This window comes from Peromyscus maniculatus, chromosome 3, assembly GCF_049852395.1.
Source record: "Peromyscus maniculatus bairdii isolate BWxNUB_F1_BW_parent chromosome 3, HU_Pman_BW_mat_3.1, whole genome shotgun sequence".
Lineage (NCBI taxonomy): Eukaryota > Metazoa > Chordata > Mammalia > Rodentia > Cricetidae > Peromyscus > Peromyscus maniculatus.
In genome coordinates this window covers 45,331,950-45,359,330 of record NC_134854.1, presented here as the reverse complement: position 1 = coordinate 45,359,330, position 27,381 = coordinate 45,331,950, and the positions used below count along the sequence as shown (strand labels likewise).

The window sequence follows — 27,381 nt, the reverse complement described above, 5'->3', positions numbered from 1 at the left end:
TAGAGATAGTGGGCATCTTTTCATGACCTGAATGTGTTTACATAGTGTTCAATTTTGATAATGCTCATACATGTGATAGCTCAATGTAAACTCTTTCTAGAATAAATTTCCAGGAAAATGAGCATGAATGAATACTGAATGGCCAAGAACTCTGTATGTGTTCCTGCAAGATTCATAAATAGGAGTGAAGCAGGAGACTTATAATTCAAACTGAGTCTTTTAAAGCAGCTTTCCAAGTCAAAATGGCGGTAATGTTTTACACTGCATGCTGAAACCATTATGAATACATATTTAAATGTTTATCCCTTTCCCAGTCCTTCAGAGGCCACAGGGCATGGGACACTACTAAGCCACTAGGATGAGTTGTAAATATAGTCACAATGGTTGCTAATATTTACTTCAGACTCAAGAAGTACACTCTAAGTTCTAGTTTTCCTAAGCCATAGACTTGGCATTATACAATTTCATTTATATCACCATGTATAGGTAAAGCATTAGCATTCCCGAGAACTTAGTGACATAACTATGGAGTTGACAATCTAACTGCATGGTTCAAAGGAGTCAGAACTTGCTTTTGGGGTTTGGAGTAAAGAATTAGACAGATCCCTGTCAATGCAGATGCTACATTTGGTTTTTAGACATTGTATTACTAATGTCACTTCAATATTGTGGTATGATTTTGACCCATCAAAGAATTTGAAAACATCTAGAGAACTGATGATTGCCACCTAGTGGGGTGCTACTGACTACTACAGGATAGAAGTCAGTATGACTCATAAATATCTTACCAGAGCCCAGAGCAGCCCTACATTAGAAACCTTTCCAACCACAAATACTAGTCTTGTTCAGAATAAGAAGTCCTGGTGTTATCCCTGAGATTGAATATTAATTTGATCTTTGGAGTCAGTTGCCATGATTCCAGTGAACTTAACTTGTTAAGAAGACAAAGCTCCATTCCTTCTGGCTTTCCTGCAGGGACAAAGAAAAGATCCAGAATTACCCAGGCTGCCTCACTGCTCTGAAGGACAAACAGACTTTGGGTTGATGGCTTGGTAAAGTGACTGATACCTCAGACAAATCCAAAGAAAATTATGAAACCTAGAGGCTCTCCCCTGCCCCTCCAAAGCAACTTTTGTTTCCAAGACTAGAGTTTTTATTATTAAATTTTTTAAAGTAAGATTTAGTTATATCATTTTCCTTTTTCCACTTTCCTTAAGTACCTCCAAGGTACCCCCCTTTTTGCTCCCCTTTCTAAATCTTGTCTTTTTTTATTTGATATATATATATATATATATACTTATTTATATGATAATATATATATATTATCATTTTAGATGCAAATAAAAGATATGCCCAGTTCATTTAATGTTGCTTGGGCTTGATATTGGATATTAAATAGCCGATTGGGAATACATCACTTGAGAATACCATTTCTCCAGCTCTCAGCATTCTTTAGTTCTTAGTAGTTCTTTGTCAATGGGTGGGACCCCATGAGCTTTGACGTTAGTATGTAATTGATGTTGTGCTTCTTCAGGTCTTCTTTATGAGCCATATTGTTAAAGTATCATGGATGAAGCTTTACTGCAATTTCTAGGAAACACAATCTAACAGTGGACTGGACTTTTAGGTTTAAGGTAAACTGGCCTCCAGGTGGGTACAGAACTTGGCTGTGACAACAGCAATAATGTTCTCTGACACTCATAACCAAGGTGAAGTGCATGTGTGTTAAGAGTTCATTCCTGCTGTCCTCACCTTGAAATGTATCAAGTACCTCTCCATGGCTCTCTTTTCTCACAATAAAGTGAATTTATGAGCATGTCAGAACAATATACCAGACATGGATTTCCCCTTGCTCAGACTCAAGTGACAGTTCAGTGACAGAAGTCCCAGTAGGTGGGAATGGGGGGGTGATGGGGGGGAGGGCAGGGGGGTAGGAGGAGGGAGGACAGGGGAATCAATGGCTGATACGTAAAATTAAATTAATTATAAAATTAAATAAAAAAAAGAAGTCCCAGTAGGAAAAACGAAGCCAAAGTCTAGTACCTGACTTGAACCACTGAGTATCCCCTCAGTTTCCCACATTCATCCGTTGTCTGATATTTACCAAACATCCAGAGGTAAAAGACCAAAACACATCATGGTAGTGGATGGATGACAACAGGTGGCTCGCAGCTGTGTCACAGTCAACTGGGTTAAGAAGTAGTGATTAAAGTCTCAATGGAAAATTACGTATCATTGGAAACAGAGCTGGAATCTAACTTTACCTGAAATTGCATCTGGGGTGAATGAGTGGCCGTCTGCATGCCACCTGCCATCGCCTTCAGGCTTTCATTTTCCCACCTATAAAATGAGGAGCCAGACAGAATTATTGGGAAGACTAAGATAGCTTCCTATTTAAATATTCTAAAATTTCTAAAGGAAAAAAGAACAAAAGCTTCCTCAAATCCAGTATGGCTGCTATTAAATCATTTTCCAATTTCTTTGGTGTTCTCGCTGTGGATGAATTTCTTCCCGTAAAGTTTTAATCTTATAAGTGCCTAATGAAGGTGAATTTTTTCCATGAAATATCTTAACACACTGAAGTCCTTTGTATCCCTGTGTAGAACTTTCTTCCCTACTTAGCCCAAAACAGCCATCTCTGGGTGGGAAATGGCAGAGGCAGAAGTCTGAGCTACCACAGTAGGTTGCAGACAGTAAGGACAGATTAATATTTACCCTCGGTCAGCTCTCTGATCAACAGCAATATACAGCAGCAGACTTCAAGGCAGCTTTGCCCAGAGAAAGAGATCTGACATCTTTTATCTTCCCATTTCACACATCAAGAGACAGCCTTGGTACCCTGATCACAGCTCTTCTTACAGAGGGGGATAAGCACATGGGACAAAGAAGAGGAAATCCACATATACTAATCACAGCAGGGGAAGGGATAGCCATGTAAAGTCTGAGATTTTATGTGACTCAAGAAGCCTGGAACAAGGCCATCTATACTGGCTTTAATCATCATATCTTATAAAAATTATCATATTACACTAAAACTTAATTTTCAAGTCAGCATTTCAGAGACCAACTTTTCAGTCAAACAGTCTCCGTGTTCTTCTTCCATATAAAGTCAGATTTTTCCTACATTTACTCATTCTTCAAGTGCATACTGTAATTCTAGCTCCAGGGTGGCTGTTGGCCTCTTATAGATTCCATGGGTGCCTGCACTCACATGCTCATAGATAGATACGTGCACAGTAATAAAACAATATTTTAAAAGAAATTTCTAGTGTAAATCCAATAATAACACGCAGAGACAGATTTCCCGAAAACTGCATGCAAGGAGGTATGTTCCACTGGACAGTAGTCAGCACTATATTTACATTGAAAACACTTTGTTTACATCATATGTGAAATCAAATTAACTTCTCCTTAAAGAAATTCTCAGAGCGGGGGCTGAGGAGATGGTTTATCTCATAAGAGCACTTGCTGTTCTTGCAGATGACAGGAATTTAGTTAGGCATCTCACAACCACCTGCAACTCCAGCTCCAGAGGATCTGATGCCTTCTTCTGGCCTCTGTAGGCACCTGCATTCACATGCGCATAGATATGTACACAGTAATAAACATATATTTTAAAAAAGAAATCTACATATATTTAAAAAAAGAAATCGCCATTGCAAATCCAATGTGGTTAACCACTTATTTATTTCCATGGTAGTCTTTATTTTTTCAACTATTGATAACAAAATTTCATGAGTAATGGAATATACAACTTTTTAATGTAATATAATACAACCTTTTATTTTTTTATTAAGAATTTTTTTTTATTCATTTAACGTATCAACCACAGATTCCCCCCTCTCTTCCCTCCTCCCATCCCTTGAGCCTTCTCCCAAACCCACTCCCCCCATCCCTTCCTCTAACAAGGTAAGGTCTCTCATGGGGAGTCAGCAAAGCCTGATACATTCAGTTGAGGCAGGTCCAAGTCTCCCCCCGCCCCCACCTCAAAGCTGAGTAATATGTCCCACCATAAGTAGTAGGCTCCAAAAAGCCAGCTCATGCATCAGAGATGGATCTTGATCCTACTGCCAGGGAGCACCTTAAGCAGATCAAGCTACATAACTGTCTCACTTATGCAGAGGGCCTAGTCCAGTCCCATGGACACTCCACAGCTGTTGTTCTAAAGTTCATGAGTTCCCACTAGTTTGGTTTGGGTTAACCATTTCTTTACAAGATGGTGACATAGACCTTTTGAGTTTTCATTCAACTAAAAATAAAATTAAGCACTTTAAACATTTTAACAGATACATGCATATCTTTCATAATGTGGTAATAGTTTTTCAAGGGTCTGGGAATCCATTTGCATACCCCTATACTAATGTAGTTGTTTATATATATTTTTTTAAACCTTTCTGTTGCTGTTTCTATGTAAAAATAGGCTGACAGGAAGGGCTGCTTTTAAATGTGTCACTTTTCCTCATAGAATCTAAATCTATGGGCATACCATGGGAGGTGGGTAATAAAAAGCTCCTTGAACATATTTCTATAATTTCTGTTGCTATGAGTCCAAGAAGTTTATTTTTAATTATTTGCATATATATCATAGATGATATTTCAGGGGAAAATCCTAGCACAGCCTCAAAATGACAGCTTAGAGGCTAGGAGGGGATTTCAATGTTGATTGTTCTTGCCCTCTCATCACAAGAGTGAAGTCAGTGGTTTCTACTTCTTTAAATTCCTCTCCATGATCCTGACAGATAAATCAAAGTTAAGTTTTTAAAAACACAGGTTGGCCGATTACTTGAAAATTTGGTCTCTGGTTGATTCTGATTGTATTTGCTCAATAATTGCTTATTTTGAAATCTTAACTCTCTCTGGGTGATGTTTAAGAGTCCCATGCCCCAGAACTTAACTCTCATTCTTGAAGCCATTCACATCTCACCTCTTCTCTTACGTGGTATTCCTCCCTCTGGCTACCTCTACTTTGTTAGAAAATAAATAGATAGCTACCAACTCTATGCTATAGCTCATTTAAAAAAATTAAAGCATTCAGTTTTGAAAATTCATGCCTGTATTGTTTCAAATCCATCACAGATACATTTTTTTCTATGCATTTTATACTCTATGCATTAGGACAAAAATGCATGTTACAGTTTATATGATAGCTGGATGATATCCCAGGTGACAACATAGGAAGGACGTGGCAGTTATAGAAGGAGATTTGAAAAGTTAATTTTCCAGGATCCTCGGTAGAGAGTATGGTGCTTTGAAGCATATACAATGATTGATGTAGGTGAAGCCTGAGTCAACAATAAATGGCAATTATATTTAATGCCTTAACTTCAGTGTTAATTTTCATTAAAAGGCTTAAATAAAAATAAGTTTCAGTGTTTACAGAAAGGAAAACTGCATTTATGTAAAGAATATGATTCTACAAACATCTATGTGAGCAGAGGCTTGGAGTCTAGTCTGGCCATAGATGCTTAGCAAGTAAGTGACTTTGACGGAGTGGACCAGAGGACATCTGTGACTCAGAACAGTGCAGTTGCTTAGAGCAGATCTTAGAGCTCAACTCCAAGGCTGTTGTGTGGCTTTGAGGTTATGTAGCCTTCTGTTCCTTTCATCACCCTAAGCCTCATTTTCCTTCACTGTAAAATGGAAAGAGAAGTATCTACCACATAGGATTACACTGAAACCAGATGGCACAGTGCTTGCAAAACACTGTGAATGGAATATGAAACACGAGGAGAGCTCAAACAGCTGTTGTTGTTGTTGTAATTATTATAATTATTTACAATGAGGGAGCTAGATTAGATAATCTCCAAGGTCTTCTCCAGCTCTGAAATTCTACGGTCCTATGAACAGTTCATTCCCATATGACGTCAGATAAATGAGGTCTCACTACTTATTGGGCAAGAAATCAATATGGCCAATTTTCAATTGTATCCAGTAAGGTAAGCTGAGCAGAGCATGAATTATTCAAAAAACTTTGGTTACACTCAATATAGTTCCAGTTGCTCTTGGAATGCATAGAAGAACTGTTTAAAAGAATATTTTCTACTCTTCTGATATTTAATGATTGAAATGAGTTTGCCCTTTCTCTGTTCACTGAGGGTGAAGCAATAGAAGTCTGTTAGCTGTCTTAAACATGTTATTTCATTTAGTGAGCAGAGACTTAGCTGAAATCATCCAGCTACCAATTGGGTAATAGAAAACTCAAGCAGGGTGACACCATCTTGGCTCTGATAACGGACATGCCTGTGACCAAGCAGCATGCCTTCTTTTACAGAGCCTTTCTAGAACATCAGGTAGCTCAGGTCCACTCAGGCTTTGACATTCTAAGAGTGAGAAGCTGACTGCAGAGTGCAATTCCGCTGATAACTTAATTTCCAAAACTGCCTGAGCACTGCAGTGATACCTAATTATAACTCCCCAGCACAATGGCTACTGCCAAACACTACAATAGTCTAATTATCTAAATTTCCATTTATCATTCAAGACTGCTTCCTAACCTGTCATATACTTCATCTTTTAAAGTAGAGGTTCTTTTCTTTTCATGTTTTTTTTTTCCTTTTTGTGCTGTTCTTTTTTTTTTTTAATGAAGGATTTGTTCAGGTCACCATTGGATTATTCAGAGATAAATAACCCTACAAAAGACAGGTGAGACAGTAGGCATTGGTACTGCATGAAATAATTGTTCTTGCAATGATGGGGTAACTGTTGGGGTATGGGCTTCCCCCACATGCTGGCCAGCTGGATTAATAAATCTTTTGGAACATTGGTTTCATTGTTTGGGAGTACAATCATCAGAGAAAATTAATTAGAAAAGAAGCATCCCATACAAAGATGTGTTATCAAGCAGACCATGGCCACCCATGATTGGACTGAGTGGTTGGTACTCAGTCCCATGGAAAATTTGAGGAGTATCATGAAGTACTGTGATCATTCTGCCCAAGAGTCACACTGATGAAGTTAATTCTTGTATATTATGTGGTAGTTCCAGAAGCATTGTATTTGTTTCATTTCTGTCATGTATGTGCAAGAGGTTAGTTTGCTAGGGAGGGCTATACAACATAGAATTAATGAATTTTGAGACAAAAGCAAGGACAGCATGAGAGGTGCTGTATCTGTGAGAATATGGTCCAATCCAAGAAGGAATTGGCTATAATAACAGACGAAAGAATAACAAATAGTGTGAGCAAAAGAATGTATTTTGAAACATAAGAGATCTCAAGTAGAGTCTACTCATACGAAACATATGCCTTCCATCAAGGCAGATTTGTCATAAAGCCACATTACAGGCAGTTTCCAGCATTCTCTACATAGGTTCAGTATAAAGTATTTGTGGAGTAAAAGACATTATACATTGAGGTAGCTGAATCCAAATCAATTGTTTGTATTGATTTGGTATGACCCAAGTTTCCACAAATTCATCCCCAGTCAGTATTACAACTAGTTGTGTCTGTGGTGTTTGATTTCACCTCCAGGTGATTCAGGTCCTTGATCAGTGTGTGCCTGACAAGCCACAGATCTCCAATTTTTCTTTCCCATTAATGGCAAACAGAGAAACATAAACATCTATTACACTTATGTTCCTGGACTCCAGGTATGCTCCCCCCACCCACAACTTGTATTTACTAATCATGACCACAGCAATTGCCTCTGCCAGTATGGAAATTTCTTTTTCTTTCTTTCTTTCTTTCTTTCTTTCTTTCTTTCTTTCTTTCTTTCTTTCTTTCTTTCTTTCTTTCTTTCTTTCTTTCTCTCTCTCTCTCTCTCTCTCTCTCTCTCTCTCTCTCTCTCTCTCTCTCTCTCCTCCCCCCCTCTCTCTCTCCCTCTTTCTTTCTTTCTTAGAGGTTCCACTGCCACTTGAGCGTAACATGACAAGGTCATAGCCATTATTGTTTGAAACACACTTTCCTACACTTGAGCTCTATGTTAGCACGAATGGTTATCATGGCCATTATCTCTTTGGACATCTCTTCTGAAGTCTAAAAAGAGTAGTCATATCATCAGGGTGTTAGAATAAGGGCTAGGTGAAGGGATTCAAAGCTGTGAGCAAGAGGTGTCTGACTTTCTCCAAATTTTCCCAATTTTAGTCCATTGGTGAATATTCTCTGCTAACAGAATCATTTATATTTGAGCCTTATTTTAACCTTGAGAAAAAACTCTAAAATCACCAATCATATATATATATATATATATATATATATATATATATATATAATTCTTTAAAAAATCCATAATCTTTATTTAGATTATATTCATCTGCTTCCCCCATCTCTTCCTGGATGCACCTATCCTCATCCATTCCCACTCAACCTTGCATCTTCATTATATTTTAAAACTGAACCAGGATAGTTAATGCTTCCTATACACTCTTGAGTATATGGCCATCCACCAGAGCATTTTGACCTACCAGGGTTACATATTTAAAGAAAACTAACTCTCCCTCTCCCAGTATCCATGGTTAACTTCACCAAAGCCATACTTTCAGGTTGTAACATTACAGTTACACATATGAATTCACAGTGGCTGTGACAGCATGCATAAGGCCTCTATAAGTTCTAGGCAGATCAATCATAACTTATTATTATTATAATACCAAAGCTTATGTAATAGATAAGGCACAGTAAAAGCTAATCAAAGATTCCTCAGATATGATCATTTGAAACACTGTATAAACTCAGACAATGTGAAACTTGAATATTACCCACTCAAACACCCATACCTTAGGTGAGAAATCCTACATGGAAAAGTCCAATAATCCTGATCTGCAGAGCCAGGAAATTATAGAACAAGGACACAGAATAGGAATTGTGATGCTTAGTGGGATCTTCCCATGGTGTTACTCTTTTCTGCAGCCCATAATGGAGAGGAGGACATTTGTTTTTCCTTTAGGTTTGTTTCCATTGCATAGCACTTCAGACATAGCCCTGTCTGCTGTGGGAAACATCCTGTTCCACATTGTTCTAATGGTCACAAATTTTAATGATTATTTTGCTACTGAATTCAAAGGCTTTGACATTTAAAATTAGTTGTACTGTCTCATTCATTAAATTGGATATATTACAGTAGAGCACTTGAATGCCATGAATTAGAATTCAAATACAGTTATAATTTTTTATTATTTGAATCATCCAGATAACTTTATTCAAAATGGCTGAAATTTGCATTGGAAATTAGCTGTTTCTAATCAGAAATAAGCTTTCTTTTTTTTAATTAAATTGACTGCATTTTTGTTAAATTAAAAACCACGGGATAATATCCCCATCCCATTTTCTTCCTCAACACAAATGAACATATATACAGATAAATGTTTAAAAAAAAAAACTGTTTCCTCAAAAGTTGTTTTCTCATGGCTTATTCAACACCATCCTCCAATAATAACTGAATGATCATCTTCTTCAGTGATATTGGAGTGGACAATCTTCATGGTGTTTAATACAAGTAATGTACAAGTCCTGGCCCTACCTTCTCCTAGGTGACTAGTCACAGACAAGTGAACTAATTGTTCTTATCAGATGGCAGAGAGAGACTTGAGGACAATACTTCAAAGAATAGCTATTCCTCTCTCCCTGGAACAAAAGTGGCAGCATGAGTCACAAGAAAGGGCATCCAGAGGCAAAAGAAAATCAAGTAGGAAACACAGGTAGTATGAAAAAAGGTAAGTTTCATTGAGGGATGGTGGCCAACAGTGACCATGGTTGTCAAAACCACAGAGAATGATGACTTTAGTAAAAGCCAGGAGTAGATGCTTGTGGCATGCTTGAAAATGAGATAGTGGTGATACCTGACATCTCTAAAGTTACACGAGACAGTGGTGATACCCATCAACCTTGAGGATGCATAAGACGGTGGTGATGCCCAGCATCCTTGAAGAAGCCTACGACAGTGGTGATGCCTAGCATGTTGAGAGTACTTGAGACAAACTCTTGTTCATCATTTAACATTTAGCTCAAATGATTTCACACATAAAAACCTTTACTTTCTAGTATGTCCTGTATCAAGATATCAGATCCTTCATCTAAAATTTCTTAGTGTATTATTTATATCTGTTTATAACATTTAGCAAATCTTACACTATTCTTGTCAGCATGTCTATCCCACAGATTTGCTAGAATCCATGACCAATTTATTTATTTCTCTTCCCAGTACAATGAATGAGTACCACATTAATAGATTTTTGGTAAATCAATTATCAAAAAGAAAGGGGGAGGAACTGTTTACTACAGAGTTATACCAAAGGAAGTACATACAAGTGCTGACCTATTTTGAATTAAGATTCTTGGCCACACCATAGGGACCTAGTGACAATGGGAATAAGAGTGAGAAGGCAAGAGATGGGAAAAGGAGGTTTAGTTTGTGGAGCAAGGTAACAGTATGGGCAGGCTTTGTAATACCTTTACAAGTGATGAACAGTCTCTGAGGTCTCTTGTGGTAATCAGGGAAGCATGAGTTTGTCATATTATCATTGGGTTTTGTAGGTTTCTCCCACACTTCTAAATCTTCTGTATCTTAACAGTAACAGTAAACAAAACAACCAGACTTGTTCATGTTTGATCATGAAATAGAGGACAAGTCAGTGCTTAGTAGGGTAAAGCTAGAACAATATCAAGAATGGATGGATATTAATGTTACGAAGAAAGATGGCGGCCACAGTGACAGAGACAGAAATTCTGGTTTGTAATCATTATCATACAGGTATGGATTGTTGATTTCCATAAAGCAATACTTTGGGGCCACTATAGATGACAGAAGGGCTTGGGACCCTTCAAGCAGAAGGCAGAAGGCAGATAGAGTATGTGGAAAGGAAGAAAAGCAGTGAAATAACAAAAGTAGATTTTGCTTTGGTTTCAAACACAATTTCTGAAGGACTTATTAAGTAAGAGAATTATAAGCTATTGTTCTTCTAATAGAAAATCAAAATTTTGTCTTTCTCTTTTATCTTCCCTCAAATTATACCCTCCCTCTAAGGCATGGGTAGAGGAATGGATCCATTAGAGGGCTAACATGAATAGTGTCTCATACAGAAATTAAGTTCATGGAAAGATCATAATGCAATATTAGCATGCAGAATGTATGTGTATGAGCCCACACTCTCTACCATTGTCTTCAGCTGTGTGCCAATAATGAGAAAATAGCTCCTGGGGGAAATAATGTAGTTTACCCAAGGCATCATTCAAGGCTTAAAAACAAGATCCAAAGAGACAGAGAACATATGAGGTTAATATTGAAGTGTTAATGGGGACTTAGCTATTGTGAAGCTCACATTGTGCTAATTAAAAATAATTGCATGGTCCTAGAATTAGCGTTTGCATGGAGAGAGGTCTCAAGGTCATTGCTTTTTTTTTTCTTGATTTCCATCTTGGCTGTGCACAAACCTCAATAGTTACCGTCACAAGAATAATTAGGCTCTGTAAAAGCTGGTTTCTCTAACCAAATGTGAGTAAGAAATATCTTCTTCTAATAGAGAACCTTCATTTTGAAAAGCAAATGAATACCATATAGTTCTTAGTGATTGAAATAAATTAGAAAAATAAGGACCCCAGGGACCAAAGTACTTTGACATCACCAAAATGTCACTCCATTCCAAAATGTCCCATGTGAATGGCTTTCTAGTGCTCACATTTTATGTGAAAAGTCTTTATTCGTGTAGGAATAATGTAAATCTCCATTTTCAGAACCTTTGAACCAGATTCCTAGAGCACTCTGTATGTGCATAGTAAGCATGGACCACTCTGCCATCAAACATTGGGAAACAAAGAGAATTCACAGACCATGGATATCCAAAATGTCATGTCTTATAAGCAACTTGTTTCATTTTTTCCCTAGTATTCTAGTGTTCTATCAAATCTTGTCAGAAGTGGGTTATACCCTAATATTTACAACCAGGAAATCCTGCTTTATAGTATTCCACAGCAAACCTGTATGGCTGGGTGCACTCTAGACTCATGCTTAATTTCTTAACAATTTTAAACCATGCCTTCTTTCAGTGACCTGATCTGCATGATTTTCAAAACAGTAACAGGAAGATAGCGCATCACATGCTCAGTCGCTGAGTGAAGGGGCCAGAGCCTGTTTAGCTCATTTGTCCCAGTGGTGGATCAGCTGTCCTTGATCGTTTGGGCCCCCTCTCCATCCTTAGTCTAATTATTTCTAATTGATGCTGCACTGCCTACAACATTGAGCCTGCTGCACTTTTTTGCTCACAACTCTTTTGCCATGTCCGCATTGATATGGCAGTCTTGCTCAGGCCCTTGCCACATCTGAGGCCTTAACAGCTATTCTCCCTGCTGCTCCTAGGCTACGGCTGCAGGAACAAAGGATGTGCTTGTTCAAGGTTCTACAGATGGCTATAACTTCCAGTGCCTTATGGACCTTGAACTTTGTTCATACATGTTTCTTTATTGTTCTACTTAATATTTGGGGGGAGGGGTTCTTTCACTGAAAACACATTAGATGCTTAGTAAAAGTTGCTCTTCAAATGTCTTCATTATATTATATTATACGGTTGTGTTAATTACTATTTTTTTCATTGCTGAGACCAAACACCTTAAAAAAGAGATTTTGTAGAGTAGTGTTTATTGTGGCTGAAAGTTTGTGAGAGTGTCAGTCCCCCAGAGTGGAGAAGAAAGAGAAATAGGAGCAGCACATGGCTATGACAGGCACATGAAGTAGGAGAGATCTGGCTACTTAAAGGGCCAGAGTGAAAACCCATTTCATCCAGTTTGTCCTAAAAGTTCTATGACCTCCCCAAACAAGTCTATGAGCTGCTGATGAAGCATTGAAACACTTGAGCCTATGGTAGATACTTCATGCTCAAAGCATAGCAAGTGTGGTTGAAAGAACAACACCGCTCCACTACAAGATGACTGTGTTTTGGTCTGTGGAACTGATGACTAAATCACCTGGTATGTCCAAGAAGTTTCATGAGTGGCTTTCTCAAGCCCTCCCTTGGTTATTTGAGTAGGACTTAACATTATAACAGGGCTCCTGGAGAAAGAGATGAGACAGTGAAAGGGAGACTTGGCATGAGGCAGCTTGAGAAGAGTTCCACCAGGAGACAATGGCTGAGAAGACGGGAAAAGGGACTGTAGTAGTTACATGACCCATTGCTGTGACAAAACACTTGCCAGGAAGCAGATTGAAGGGAGAAAGTATTTAAAGTATTTGATTTAGCTCCTAGTTGGAGATTACAGTCTATAATGGTAAGCACAGCTTGAGGCAGCTGGTCACACTGTGTCTGGAGTCAGAAAATAGAGGGATGAATCCTGTGTTCAGCAACCCCTTCCTTTCTCCTCCTTCTACAGTCTAGGATTGTCCCCTATGGTATGGCACCACCTGCAGTTGAAGTGGGTCTTCCCACTTTAATTAACCTCACCTAGACAGTGTTAAACATAGGGGCCTATGGGGGACATACCTAGAGGCTAAAATAATCTACACAATTACTCACAGGTATGCCTGAAGCTGTCTCCAAGGTGATTCTGTATCTTGTTAAGATGACAATCAGTGTTAATCATCATAGAAGTAATGTACCAAGGAGTGTTCCCAGCCTCTGAAAACTGGAAAAAAACAAGGAAATAAATCCTCCCCTGGAACATTCAAAAGAGTCCTGCCATTATGCCAAATGTAGCCCAATGGATCCCATTGCAATCCTGTGACCAGGGACACATCATTATTATTAGCTGTACTATTATCTCTAGCACTGAAGATAATAAATTAGTTTAACATCAAGTCAGTAAGTGGCCATCTGTTATATAAGCTATTGGAAACTAATGAGCAATCTCTTCATCATTGTCCACTATATGCAATATGATATTACAGCAAGCTTTCTGTAACATCCATTGTTCTATGAAAATGAATGCAATCTTTAGGAATTGTCTTTCTCAGGTTTCCCCCATGCTGTAAAATTCCATCTGATGTGCTTAATAGTCGGTTTTCTGAACAACTGAGATTTATTTATGAATATATAGAATAATATGAGACCTCTTATTTGGCACTTGGAGTTACAACAGAGAAAAATTACTTCCCCGATAGATCGATAGACTTGATGAGTCTATTTGTTTTGCCATCAGCCCCATTACCTTCCTGTTCTTCAGCAGTCTACTTGTAGCATTGATTATTGATGATGCCTTGGCTGATGCTTTTCTTGCAGTGGCTGCTTCCTTAGCCTCATGCTTTGTGGTCTCCTGCAGTTTGATCAGCAAAAATCACCCGATCCAGCTGGGACTGGACCTGGCACAGGGCACACAGGCTGAGACTCGCCACCTAAATGTTCTCATTTGCTTATTCTTGGCATAATCTAACTCTGCACCATGCTTTTTAGTTTACAGAGGGTATGGTTTCATTTCACCCCCACATTAAGGAGGTATTATTGTTTGTAGGTATCCTTGGGAAAATTAAAGATTAAGGAGAAGTTCCAGGAGAAAATGACAGAAAGGTTTGAATGAAAATGTTTTAATTACTTATGGAGATTATAAATTTAATGAAAAGTTTGCTACATCGCAGCTGTTGGACATTTTATCTCAGTGTCATGAATCCAGATACACATTGTTAAAGTGTATTTTTAAATGAAAGAAAAAAAAAAAAAAAAAAAAAACAGATGCATGGGGCCCAGGGAGATGGCTCAGCAGGCTGTATGATGCCTGTTGTACACCATGAGGGCTTGAGTTCAGATCCCAGAATCCATGTAAAAGACTAGATGTAGTGGTTCCACATGCCTGGAATTCCAAGGCTGGGACCTGAAGCTAGGAAGATCCCTGGAGGTTAAGGAAAGCTAGTCTAGCTGCACTGACAAACTCCAGTTTCAGTGAGAGATCCTTGCAAATAAATAAATAAATAGGTAGATAGATGGATAGATAGATAAATAGATAAATAAATGAATGTACAGAGTGATAGAAGAAGACATTTGATGTTAATGTCTGACCTCCTAGTGCACATGTAAGTGCACACGCACCCCACACATATGCACAGATAGGTCTATGCCACAACTACATCTCCATAAACTTACAGATACATATTACAAAATAATTTGGAAAATGCAGAAAAGTTATAAAATCTCTTTTAATCTCATTGCTCAAAAACAGCCACAATATTTCCTTCCAATTTTTTTTTTCAGAGCAGTCATACAAGTATATATTTGGCATGATATGTTTTATTTATAGCTTTGTGTTCCATGCCTCTTCATTACCTGGAAGAATATAAGGTCCCCTCCCCAACCTCACTGTATTTAAATTTTATTATATTGCCTGCCAATGACCTACGTTTTCTTTATTCAAGTACAAATGAAAAGCCAGGCCATACTTCCTGAGTTCTGATTATCTCAAGATTAGACCCTTGATCTCAGGATGTAGTCAGAAGACCAGCAGTGCCAACTCACTTTGGAGCCTCTTACAGCTGCAAATTCTCTGCGCAGACAGTCTCCTTGCAGTGAGGTCAGAGCCTCCCCATGGCAATCAGTTCTCTGTGATTTTCATACATGGGAGTTTGCAAAGGACTTGGCTTCTGTGTGTGCTGATGAGTCAACAGCAGCCTGTTGTAGGCTAAAGTTGAACAGAATAATTATTAGAGTTGAAGAACAAAACAAAACAACCACCCCCCAAAAGAAGCGCTTCTTGATTACCAGAATTTCCCACTTCCAAAGGCTTCAACATTTACTTCTAGTATCTTGAATGGGCAAAGTTATAAACCCATGGTTCAAATGCCTATATACTTACCTAGAAATAGGATAAGCAATTTTCATAGTTATTACCATGTACTGATGTTTTAATAGCCATGTACTTCTGATAAGCCACCTAACACTCCTTTATCAAAATAAAATTAGAACAAGGAATAAGTTAATTTTAAGTTCAGTTTTTTTTTGTTGTTTTGTTTTTTTAGGATGTTATAGATATGGAATAGAGGAAAGAACATTTTCCAATCACACCCCTTTAGGAAAGGTATTTACATAAAAATACATTTTAGAGGAAGAAGCTGATCAATTTCTGAGTCAACTGCAAGCAGGTATTAGTGTTCTGGGTTATTACAAAAATACACATGTTCACTAGGGAGACTCCCCTTAAGAAGGAAGAATTTGAGTGGCAGGAAACAATCCATAGGTTAATAATATAAATGGTGCTTGTAGTGCTACCCATTAAAAGCTTGCCATTCATCAGACAATATGCCAATGGTGGATGGGATTTTTATTCCAGTCCTTATGAGACCACTGTAACATATCTAGTAATCTCTTTGCAGACATGGCTAAATGGGGTTAGATAATCCTCTCTCTCTCTCTCTCTCTCTCTCTCTCTCTCTCTCTCTCTCTCTCTCTCTCGGTGTTTATCTAAGTCTGTTTGACTTCAGATCCATATTCCTAACTAAATCTTCCCAAGCTGAGAATTCAACTTGAGACATTATGTAACTTGAGAAGTAGGCTTGAGGATATTGAACATAAAGTCAACCCTGAAACAGCTCTGCACGAGCCATGGAAGTTGTATAACAAGTCTGCTGGATCAGAGTCCACGGTTAACGTTGGCAAATTGCTAAAGCCAAGGAAGACCTATTGCAATTATAACAATTTTCATATCATAAAGATGGTCTATGATACAATATGATATAAGTTGATGAAACATATCATATACTGTTTAAAATTTAATTTACTCTTTGCTGATTTCATATATGTATATGAGTCATTCTGGTTACACTCACACTTCTACCTTCAATTATCTTCTTCCCACTGCCATGGAGACTTCCCCAGTCCCCATCATATTTTGTTGGTTTTTTTTTTTTTTTTTTTTTGTGTGTGTGTGTATGTGTGTGTGTGTTTGCTCTATGATCCACTATGTTTAACTAAGGCTGTCTGCCTAGGCATGGGCATGGAGCTCTCCACTGGAGAGTGAGTAACTCACCAGTGACATCGCTGAAGACAGGGGTTTCATTTCTCCCCGAAACCTTTAACTGACATGAGCCCCTCCCCTATCTGTGACTGGATGTTGATGGGCTCTATCTTGTGAAGCCTCCATGAAGGCAGCTGCAACTGCTGTGAGCTCATTAGTGCCAAGGTCATGCCATGCTCATAAAGACAATGTTTTACTGCCTCTATTCCCTATTTTCTTACATTCTTACATTGGCTCATCTGTTCTTTCCGTTATTTTTACTGCATTATTCCCAGTCCTTGGGGAGGAGGAGCTGATGCAGGTGTCCTATTTAAACCGGAACACTGTTTGAGTTACTTTTCCCCAGCATTTCAACTAGCCATGGTTTCTCCATTAATGACAATTCATTGTAAAAAGAAAGTTCTTTGATAAAGGCTGAGGCAGGACAAGTCTATGGGCACAAACAAAAATATTAGGCAGATTGACAGTGTGCCCATTTAGCAAAACAAAACTAGTAGATTCACTCCTAAGGCATATTGCCTACCTAGACATTGCCTTTGACTGGTCTATAATACTTTAGTGTCTTTCACAAAAGATCTCAGATCTAATCAGAAAGAAGTTGTTCATCCCTGCAATACTTGTACCACTACTGTGCCAGTGGGCACATCTGTCTGGAAAGTTGGTACTACAGTATGCAAGGTCCAAAGTCAAGAAGGACCACTGCTAGCTTTCCAGCCAACTGTCTGTAAAAATTTCCATATTATGAAAGCTAGACAGTATGGAAGAAGTTTCCAGATTAGCTCCAGCCTGACTGCTCTGTGCTATTCAACCAAGGAAAGCAAAGCACACGTTTTCATTCTTTTAAAAAATTGTATGCATGTATACAATGCTATCTCAGTCATATCTATGACCTACTCCCTACCTCCAGGTGACTCAGCCCACCCTGTATTAGTCACTTTTTATTGCTGTGATAAAATACCATGACCCAAAGTATTTGTGTTTCTAGAGGTCTCTATGTTCATAATAATGGAGAAGACATGGTGACAGGGAAAGGAAGCTGAGAGGTCACCTTTCAACTATAAACAGGAAGCAGAGTGAGCAAGCAGGAAGCACAGTCACAATTATACAGCAGCCATGGTTCCCAGCATAATACCTTCACAAGATCAAGCCAGAAAATGTCCCACATAGAGGAGGTAGAAGATTTCCAGGTCCTACCTCCCTCCTGGGAAACTATTGGTGTGGGTCATTTCTGGGGAAGAATTATTTATTTTTTTCCTTATTAAGAAATTTTGTATTTATTTTAAATACCAACCACAGACACCCCCTCATTCCTCCTCCATTCCCCTCAAACCCACCTCCCACCCTCTCCTCCTAAAAGGTAAGGCCTCCCATGGGATGTCAGCAAAGTCTGGTACATTCAGTTGAGGCAGATCCAAGCCACTCCCCTCACATCAAGGCTGTGTAAGGTGCCCCACCATAGAATAATTTCTTATTGGGGACATGGCCACTGGAAGGTTTTCCATGCTTCAGTGAGAGTCCCAACACCCATGTGTATTTGGACAACTGTAACTAGATTTAATGGGTTACAAAAGAATACATGAAGTTGGGAAAAGGGTATTGGGTGAAAACATGAAAGGAGTTTGTTGGAATAAATGGAGCGTAGATATGATAATCCATTGTATACATATGTAAAATTTTCAAAACTAAGGTTTTTTAAAATTTTAACCTGGGGAGATGCTGTCATTAGTAACACGCCTAGTTTGTTTTCAGAGATTGTGATTTGAGATCACCCTGCAGTGGCAGTTATTCCCACTCACTTCTATTCAAATGGCCTCCATGTCATCTTGACCTTAGAACTGCTGCACTCAGTCCTGCCAACTTTATCATTGGCCACATTCCTTTAGTTCAGCTACCAGTCATTTTTCAACCAGCCAAAAGCAGCAACAGCCTGATAGTTCCCTACAATCTACCATTTACTACATGGAGTTTTCATTTTGAAGCCTACATCTAATTATAGCATCTTCCTACTGAACATTTAAAAAACATTTTCCTGGCCTTCTATTACAGCATTTTACTTAGCATGGTGTCTACAATTAGAGAAAACATGTAGTTTATTGTGTAGACACTTAAGAGATTGAAAGTGGACCTATTAATGGTTACCCTGGGGCAAAGATTATTGGGTTCTGCTTACTTTTCTAGCCACATCCTCTTCCAATAGCATTCGAAGCATGAGCAATACCCACATAATCAACAAACAAATCCTGATCCAAAGGTCTTGAGTCTGGGTTGTGTCCAGCTAGATTTGCATAGACAGGTGTACAGTGTGACACATGGCAGAGACTCTTTGCCTTCATTCTTTGAAGAAGGAATGGAGGGAAGAAGGGACAAGTCAATTAAAGAATTATAGAGGAATTTGACTGAGTGTGGTGACATTGGTACAACAAAAGAGAGCTGAACATCTCTCATCCTTGGGTAGAGGTGCCACAAGCAGCTGAAGAGGGGCAGAAAAACTTGGTAGAAGTTGAAAGATGCAGATTCCCTATTTCCCAATTTAACACACAGCAAATCCTAGGAGCACTGTGCAAGAGCACTTTGTGAAGTCTGTCCAGGTGATGTGCCAGGTAAACAGATCTTCACCAAGAATGTCTCCTTGTTCTGTTCGGAAATGATTCACAGTCCTCATGAATGTCAGTTTGAAACTGCTGGAGGAAATAAACTTTATTTAATAGCTTTTATGAGAGTAACACAACCAAGGAGATATGTAAATGTCCATTTTGTACTTCTGAAAACAAGTGCAACCTTTTCAAGAAGAAGAAAATGTATCACAGATGTGTAAAGAAAAAGGCAAACAATGGAAAAGAACCTATAATTTAATTATGCAAATGCAAGCTTTTTATACAATCTAGATTTGATGTATTAAAGCACCTGTAACAAACTTAATCAGGAAAGAAGCTTTTCTTTTGCCCAACGCACAAGAAGATTATAAATCATATATGATTTATAGGAAATTTACATTAGTGATACAAAAATTGAGAGAGAAATCTCCTTTATCTTAGTTGATAGTTCAATTAGTCACAATCTTTCAAAATAAAATACCTTATAGTAAGAAGATGATGGCTACAAATGACTATGAATTAAAGGGCCGTGAGCTCCAATAAAAACATATATTACATGTGTTTTTAATAATTTACTGATGAGGTCTATCTTTTTTGCCAACTATAAAGTCATATAAGTAGCTTTTGGGGTTAGAAATGCTTATAGAGAAAATGCTAAGTCGGGAATTTAAGTTCAGAGAGAAGGAATGTTCATTCTAAAAAGAAGAACCGTTCCATACAGCAGCTCGCCAGCACTGGGTGTGTGACTGGGGCTTTGAGCTGGGGAGATATTTGTTTTGTGCTATGCTCATGTGGGATATTTCATTCCAGCCATCTACGAGCCCTCCTGCGAAGCATATAAACACCTCGGCCAGACATCAAATTACTACTGGATAGATCCTGATGGCAGTGGACCTCTGGGGCCTCTGAAGGTTTATTGCAACATGACAGGTAACTGTGTCACGTTTATGTTTCATAAAGATGGCTTTTCTGTATGTTGAGTATAATAGCTCCTTGGACGGTTTGTTGCTCTGATGCTAGATTCTCATCACACCTTCTAAGAAGTTAAATCTTATTGGGCCTGTTAGCCAAAACATGTGCTATGAAAACTCTGACACAGTAATTTCTTATAAGTTTGTCTTTGAAGCTAGAGACATGGCTCAGCAGTTAAGAGCACTTGCTGCTCTTACAGAGGACCAGAGTTCAGTTCCCAGCACCTACATGACAGCTTATAACTGTCTCTAATTCTAGTTCCAGGTGATGCCTATTCTAACCTCCATAGGTAACAGGCACACATATTGTGTATATACACATACATGTAGGCAAACACTCATATACATAAAATAAAAATAAATAAATATTTTTTAAATAGTCTATCTTTGAGTTAAACAATGGATAGTTAATATTTTTGATAGTTAATATTTTTAAGGAAAAATCAAGAAAGTAAAATCTCAAAGTTTAAGTTCACAGAAAGAAGTGGCATGTAAAGTCACCTAACTTAGTGTCCTAGGCTGAGTAAATGATTCACTGCCCAGTTTCCCTGGCTTATATTTGGGGAAGGTTTATCAGCCACTGCTGACCTTCCTCTGTTCTCCATAGAAGGGTATCCTTTGTTTACTCAGATCCCTCTCTGGCAATTGCAAAGATTACACAGAGCTTTCATGAAATTTATTTAGGAAGAGATTCTGATTTTTCTTCAATTCCATATTAAATTTCAGGCCAGTAAAATGAGATTGTAGACTTTTGCAAACTCCCAAAGTGGGGCATATGATGCACAACTCTCTAATATGGGAGAGAAAATTCTAACAGACATTGGCAGTATATTATACTTCAAAAATCCAGAAAGGTCTCTAAGCCATTCACCATTACTGGCTCCAAGAGATGACCAACACTTAGTGTGAACTTCTGAGACTTAGGATACTGAAGGATAATGGCAATATAATGCCCTACATTTTGGTATGTTTATGGCAACATGTGACAGCTCTAACATCATGTTAGGTACCATCAGTTCTTTCTGACAATAACTGGTTTTATGTTCTGGCTCCATTGGTCACCAGCTGTATAATCATAGGCACCTTAACTAACACTCCTTTTATATTCACTAAACTTTTATATTCTTATCTACCACTGCCTGCAACCATCATTATTGTACAAATAAAGTAATAGAATGCCCAGATAATTTTCTGCATACTGGGTCTAAGAGAAACCAATTACATAAGATACTCTTATTTCTTGAAATTCCAATAATTAAGTATGTTCTCATCCCCCATCCCCTACCCTCCACTTCCCACCCCTCATCCCCAGTTTACTCATGGAGATCTCATCTTTTTCCCCTTCTCAGGGCCATCTGTGCATCCCTCTTTTTGTCCTCCTTGTTAACTAGCTTCTCTGGAGCTGTGAATTGTAGTCTGGTTATCCTTTGCTTTACATCTAGTATCCACTTATGACTGAGTACATACCATATTTGTTTGTTTGTTTTTTGGAGTCTGGGTTATCTCACTCAGGATAATATTTTCTAGTTCTATTTATTTGAATGCAAATTTTATGATATCATTGTTTTTTACTGCTAAGTAGTACTCCATTGTGTATATGCACCACATTTTCTTTATTCATTCTTCAGTTGAGGGGCATCTAGGTTGTTTCCAGGCTCTGTCTATTATGAATACTGCTGCTATTAACATAGTTGAACAAGTGTCCTTGTGGTATGATTGAGCATTCCTTGGGTATATGCCCAAGAGTGGTATAGCTGGGTCTTGAGGAAGATTGCTTCCCAATTTTCTGAGAAACCACCATACTGATTTCCAAAGTGGCTGTTCAAGTTTGCACTCCCACCAACAGTGGACGAGTGTTCCCCTTGCTCCATATCCTCTCCAACATAAGCTGTCTTCAGTGTTTTTAATCTTAGCCATTCTGACGGGTGTAAGACAGTATCTCAGAGTCATTTTGATTTGCATTTCCCTGATCACTAAGCATGTTGAGCAATTCCTTAAATGTCTTTTGGTCATTTGAGATTCTTCTGGTGAGAAGTCTCTATTTATCTCTGTAGCCCATTTGGACTAGGCCCCCTGCATAAACAAGACAGTTGTGTAACTTGATCTGCTTATGGGGCCCCCTGGCAGTAGGATCAGGATCCATCCTTGGTGCATGAGCTAGCTTTTTAGAGCCCACTATCCATGGTGGGACACATTTCACAGCCTTGAGGCAGGAGGAGAAACTTGTACCTGCCTCTACTGAATGCACCAGGCTCTGTTGACTCCCCATGGGAGGCCTTACCTTCTTGTAGGAGGGAATGGGGGGTGGGTTGGTGAGGGGAAGGCTGGAGGGGTGGGAGGAAGGAAGAGGGGAATCTGTGATTGCTTTGTAGAGTGAATAAAAATGTCTTAATAATAAAAAAGAATTAAGTAATTTGTTCATATTGTTCTAAAGATTCTAATTGAAATCTATCTGAAGCCAGCCAGTTATTTTTAGATCTATGTTTCAAAATCAATTATGGAGTTCTGTCTTTTATTTCCAAACAAGTGTCATGTCTCCACCTCTAAAGATTTCATAAGATCTCAAGTGAAAATAGGATTCTACCACTAAAACTTAAAACTTTAAACATCACCAGGGGCAGGGAGAACTTTTCAAAATACCATGAAGCAAGGCATGATGCAAAATGGAAGGGAGAACGGCAAGGGCTGGACATGACCTCAGTGTGGAAACCCTGTAGAGAAGACCATAAAAGAGAATTAGTGTCCCCTAAATTTCCTCCTACACCAAGAATTCTGGTGTGCCCCAGAGATGATCAGCTTACAGAACGTTTTTTTAGATAATTGTTTGGATGGCTGATTTGCCAGTGCCCTCTAATCTTTTCTTGTTGAACTTCATTTTAATCTTACTAGAACGTGAGCGCAGCTTGTGAGAACTTAATGTATCTTGAACCTGCTTTCTCCTGATAATTTTATGGCACAATGAAGTTGCCTGAGATTTCACTTCTGTTGGTTTCCATCTGCATTTGGGAAGAGAAACAGCAAAACAAAAGCATCATGATTACAACCCCCTACACAAAGTGAAGGACTGCTTTAATTTGGGGAAAAGATGCATTGCTGGGCATTAAAGCATGATGTGCATCAGAACTACAAATTCCACCTTGCCCATATCTTCCTGATAGAGAATCATAAGGATGGAACCCAAGGATCAGGGTACAGTCTGAGCAGTAAGAACAGTACAACTTTTTGCACTTGGTAGTTATAAATATTGGTGTGTCCAAGAACGCTTGTAGAATCTTGACTTATAGGTTTTTTTAGCATGCTGAATGACCCTTAAAAGGTCATTTAGCTCTTTTTTACTCATCAACCATTCTGGAAGTACCATGTTCTATATGGTATTTTGATGGGATTGCCATCACCAAACATAATACCATGAAGGTTTCCCTGTGCTGTTCAATATCCAGGAAATGTTGTAAAGACAAGGCAGGGATGGCAGGCAGAGATAGCCTATAAAGTCTAGATATATCACTTCATGTCTTGAGAAATTGTTTCTGCTACACAAACCTTAAGAAATAAAAGGAAGATAAGGTACTAAAAAGGTGAGGAAAGAAAAGAGCTCCACAAATCAATGCCCCACAGCATGAAAGGGCTTCATTACAAAGAACTAAACTCCTAGTGGGTTAGTAAGCTTGAGAGAAGAGCTAAGAGGCAGAGGACAGGAGGGGTCACAGCAGATAAACAGGCAGGATTATATGTCATATATGACTGTTCATGTGTGCCCACATCTAACAGTATTTGGTGGGACAAGTGGGATGTCCTTGTGGAGACTGAAATGGTCAAGATTCTAGAGAATGATTTAATTATGGAGGACTTCAGAGTAATTTTGAATCACTGTAAAGTACACCATGGATATCATGCTATAACAGAAGTGTGCCAAATAATAGCTGCTAGGACTCTGGAAGTATGGCATATCCGGAAGGAATGGGTGATCTATAGATGCTGCACAGATGTGTGGAAGAAGCCATCAATTGTGCTACATTCCTTAGAAGTTAGAGAGGGTCCTTAAGTGCTGTGGAGTTGACATGAAGGAGTGATGTTTTCAATAAATCCCTTCTAAAAGAACTCATCCGTCTGTTTTTCTCTGGGTTTTATCCTCTAATCAATGTTGTATATCAGCCTCTGTGAGACGGGGTCTCTTTGCCATTGCATTAACCAGGCTGCCTGGCCTACAAGCATCTAGAGAAATACACTGGGCTTACAGATGATTGTGCTGTTGGATTTGGCTTTTAATGGATTCTAGGGATCTGAACATAGGTTGTCCGGTTTGCACAAGCTTTTTCCTCACTGAATCATCTACTTGGCCACCATACTAAACATTTTTTTTTTTTTTGAGTAAGAAGCATCTGTGCTCTGGTGCATGAGGTTTAAAGTCCAAACAGAAAACACCTCTTGCATTCTTCATACCAATGGCTTTGTACTTTTATCAAAAAGCCATTAAGCTTGTTTACATAATTTGTGCTTTATAAAGCCCTGGGATTTAGCTGATCAAATTCTATTACGGTCTATAATGGTAAAAGCTGCTCATGTCTTTTTAATCTAATATTTATAGAGAGCTCCTTGCTCAAGTCCCTACACACTGGCACTGGGAATATTACTTCCTTTGTCTTTATTGTGCTTCTCACATATTCCCATGGTGCAGTGTGGGCAGGAGGTGACGAGTGACTGGAGTGACAGTTGCGAGTGCCAGTGACAACCGCTGTGAACCTGTGCATGCCACCTCACCTCCAACCCCTGGCCTGTCCTCTTTCCTGCAGTACTCACCTTCTCAGCAGCACACAGGAGCACCAGCTCACCATGTCTATTCCCTGTGATTGTCTGGCACATGTGAGCTAGCTAGACTACGCACATTCTGCGGAAACTAGAGAGCCAGGAGTCCACTAGGGCTCTGATTTCCTGTGAGGTTTAGAATTTTCTTCAAAGTTCTTTCAAGTTTCTGGAGACTCGATTCTTTATGGTTTTAAGGCCCATGGTCCTGTTTTCTTCGTGGTCCTTGGTCATGGATTGCTCTGAGCCCAGCAGGAACTCTGATCTGCACACCCTCCACTAGCACATACCTGGTTGGGCTCAGATAAGACAGTTAATCTTTTGATTCACTCTGGCAGATGATTTTATCTGAAAAGTCTTCACCTGGCTATGTCTAGTGACCAGTCCTTGCAGTGTGTTGTGTCATATTTGGAGTCCCCACTCACCTTAGAAAAGAGGACAGCACACAGGGCACACCCACCTGTGTGCAGTGGAGTGGCAGTACTCTCTAAGGCCTTAGAACTCTGACTACCTATGTCCCTCTGTATATTGTTCCTAATTCGAGAACATACGTTCCTTTCTGTGTGTGACTTACACTGTCGTGTTAGGTTTATAAAGTACTGTGTTTCATTAATAGTTTTGTGATTTTGTAATCTTAACATATTCCTCAATAAAAGAAAGTTTGATTATACATAAAATAAAGACTAAAATTAACAGTTGCAAAGAAAAACAAGTGAAATACTGGGAAATATATAAAAATGATTTTTATATTTTATGCTTATAGATAGATGATAGAAAGAAAGAGAGAGGGAAAGGAAGGAAGGAAGGAAGGAAGGAAGGAAGGAAGGAAGGAAGGAAGGAAGGAAGGAAGGAAGAAAGAAGATATTAAGGACAAATGAAATGTTAAAACATAATACATAAGGCTTTTAATGACTAATAAGACCACAAGGTAGCTAAAATTATAATTTTTTTTGTTTTTATAATTGAAGCTCTGAAAAGTTAAGTTAAGTAATGTACATTGTCAACTATGGGGTCTGACAGTTTATTCAGGCTATTATGCTTAGAAATAGTCTGTAGTTAATATATGTGTGAATGTATGTATGTATGTGTAGGAATGTATGCATGTATGTATGTGTATGAGTGTGTTTGTGTGTGTATGTATGTGCATGAATGTGCTTATGTGTATGAGTGTATGTATGTATGTGTGCGAGTGTGCAAGCTCATATGTATATATAAACAACAGTGTTCACTTGGGATCTGTTCTACAATCTGGAATGTGTTTTCTGAAATGAGCATTTCTTTTTAGCATCTCTTCATCATCATCATCATCATCAAAGCTTTCTAACTCATTATCTATGGCTTGGACAATATGTTGACTATAAACTATTTACTTCTTAATTGTCCCACTAATGCCTTGGGGTTTTTAATCAGAGAACACATTTAAATGAAATCAGCACAGGAACAATGAAGCAACCATTACAGGTTTTAATTCATAATTAATCTAGAAGTATTTTCCCATGTGTAATTTTCTGAGGGCATTCTAGGATACCTCAGACATTCCTTGCCTTCGAGTGTGCTCTCTATATCTAGGGAAGGCCACCACTGAAGAATTTCCCTTGACCATGTCTGTGTTTATTCATTGAAGGATCTCTTGTCAATTGTTTCTTAAGATGTTAGTCCAATTTGGGGGATAATTTAAACTTGATCCCTAATACTTGGTTGATTTTTCAGTGAGTCATCTTAGCCTGGGTTGGACACTACCTTGTTTTAGAATGTAACAGGATGAAATAGAGTTGCTCTGCTATCATCTATATTTAATATGACAGTAGCCCTTTCCCTTTCCTTGGTGCAAAGGAAGCAGCTAGAAATGAGGACACAAAGTTCCGTTCTGTGTGAGGGGGCGTGTTAGCACTGCAAGTGGGGACTTCATGAGCTCTTAATCCCTCCACGTTCCTGTAAGTCAGGTTTCCCCTATTCCTATGCCCTCACACTCGTGTGTGTGTGTGTGTGTGTGTGTGTGTGTGTGTGTGTGTGTCCTGCATACAAACCTCACACACTAGCTTCCATTTTATCCTCCCCCCACCACTCTATTCTATTTTTTCAAAGGCACTTTCTTTCCTTTTCTGTCTTCTAACCTAGTTTACCTCCTCTCTAGTTAACCTGTGTGTAGACTCACTC

General features: G+C 38.7%; 1 protein-coding gene and 1 long non-coding RNA gene across 2 annotated transcripts in view; one reads left to right on the top strand and one right to left on the bottom strand.

The window, feature by feature from the left end:
- The window catches only part of Cntnap2 (contactin associated protein 2), a 2,081,518-nt gene that overhangs the window by 1,257,941 nt on the left and 796,196 nt on the right, over positions 1–27,381 (top strand). Inside the window, exon 12 of the mRNA XM_042273149.2 lies at positions 20,264–20,383. Coding sequence (XP_042129083.1) covers positions 20,264–20,383 — 120 coding nt within the window. The remainder of the gene's footprint in view (positions 1–20,263; positions 20,384–27,381) is intronic.
- Positions 908–13,549, bottom strand: LOC143272297 (uncharacterized). Its single transcript, XR_013049733.1, has 3 exons — positions 13,439–13,549; positions 2,265–2,340; positions 908–969 (listed from the first exon to the last, which is right to left on the bottom strand). It is a non-coding gene; the product is annotated as an uncharacterized LOC143272297 (long non-coding RNA).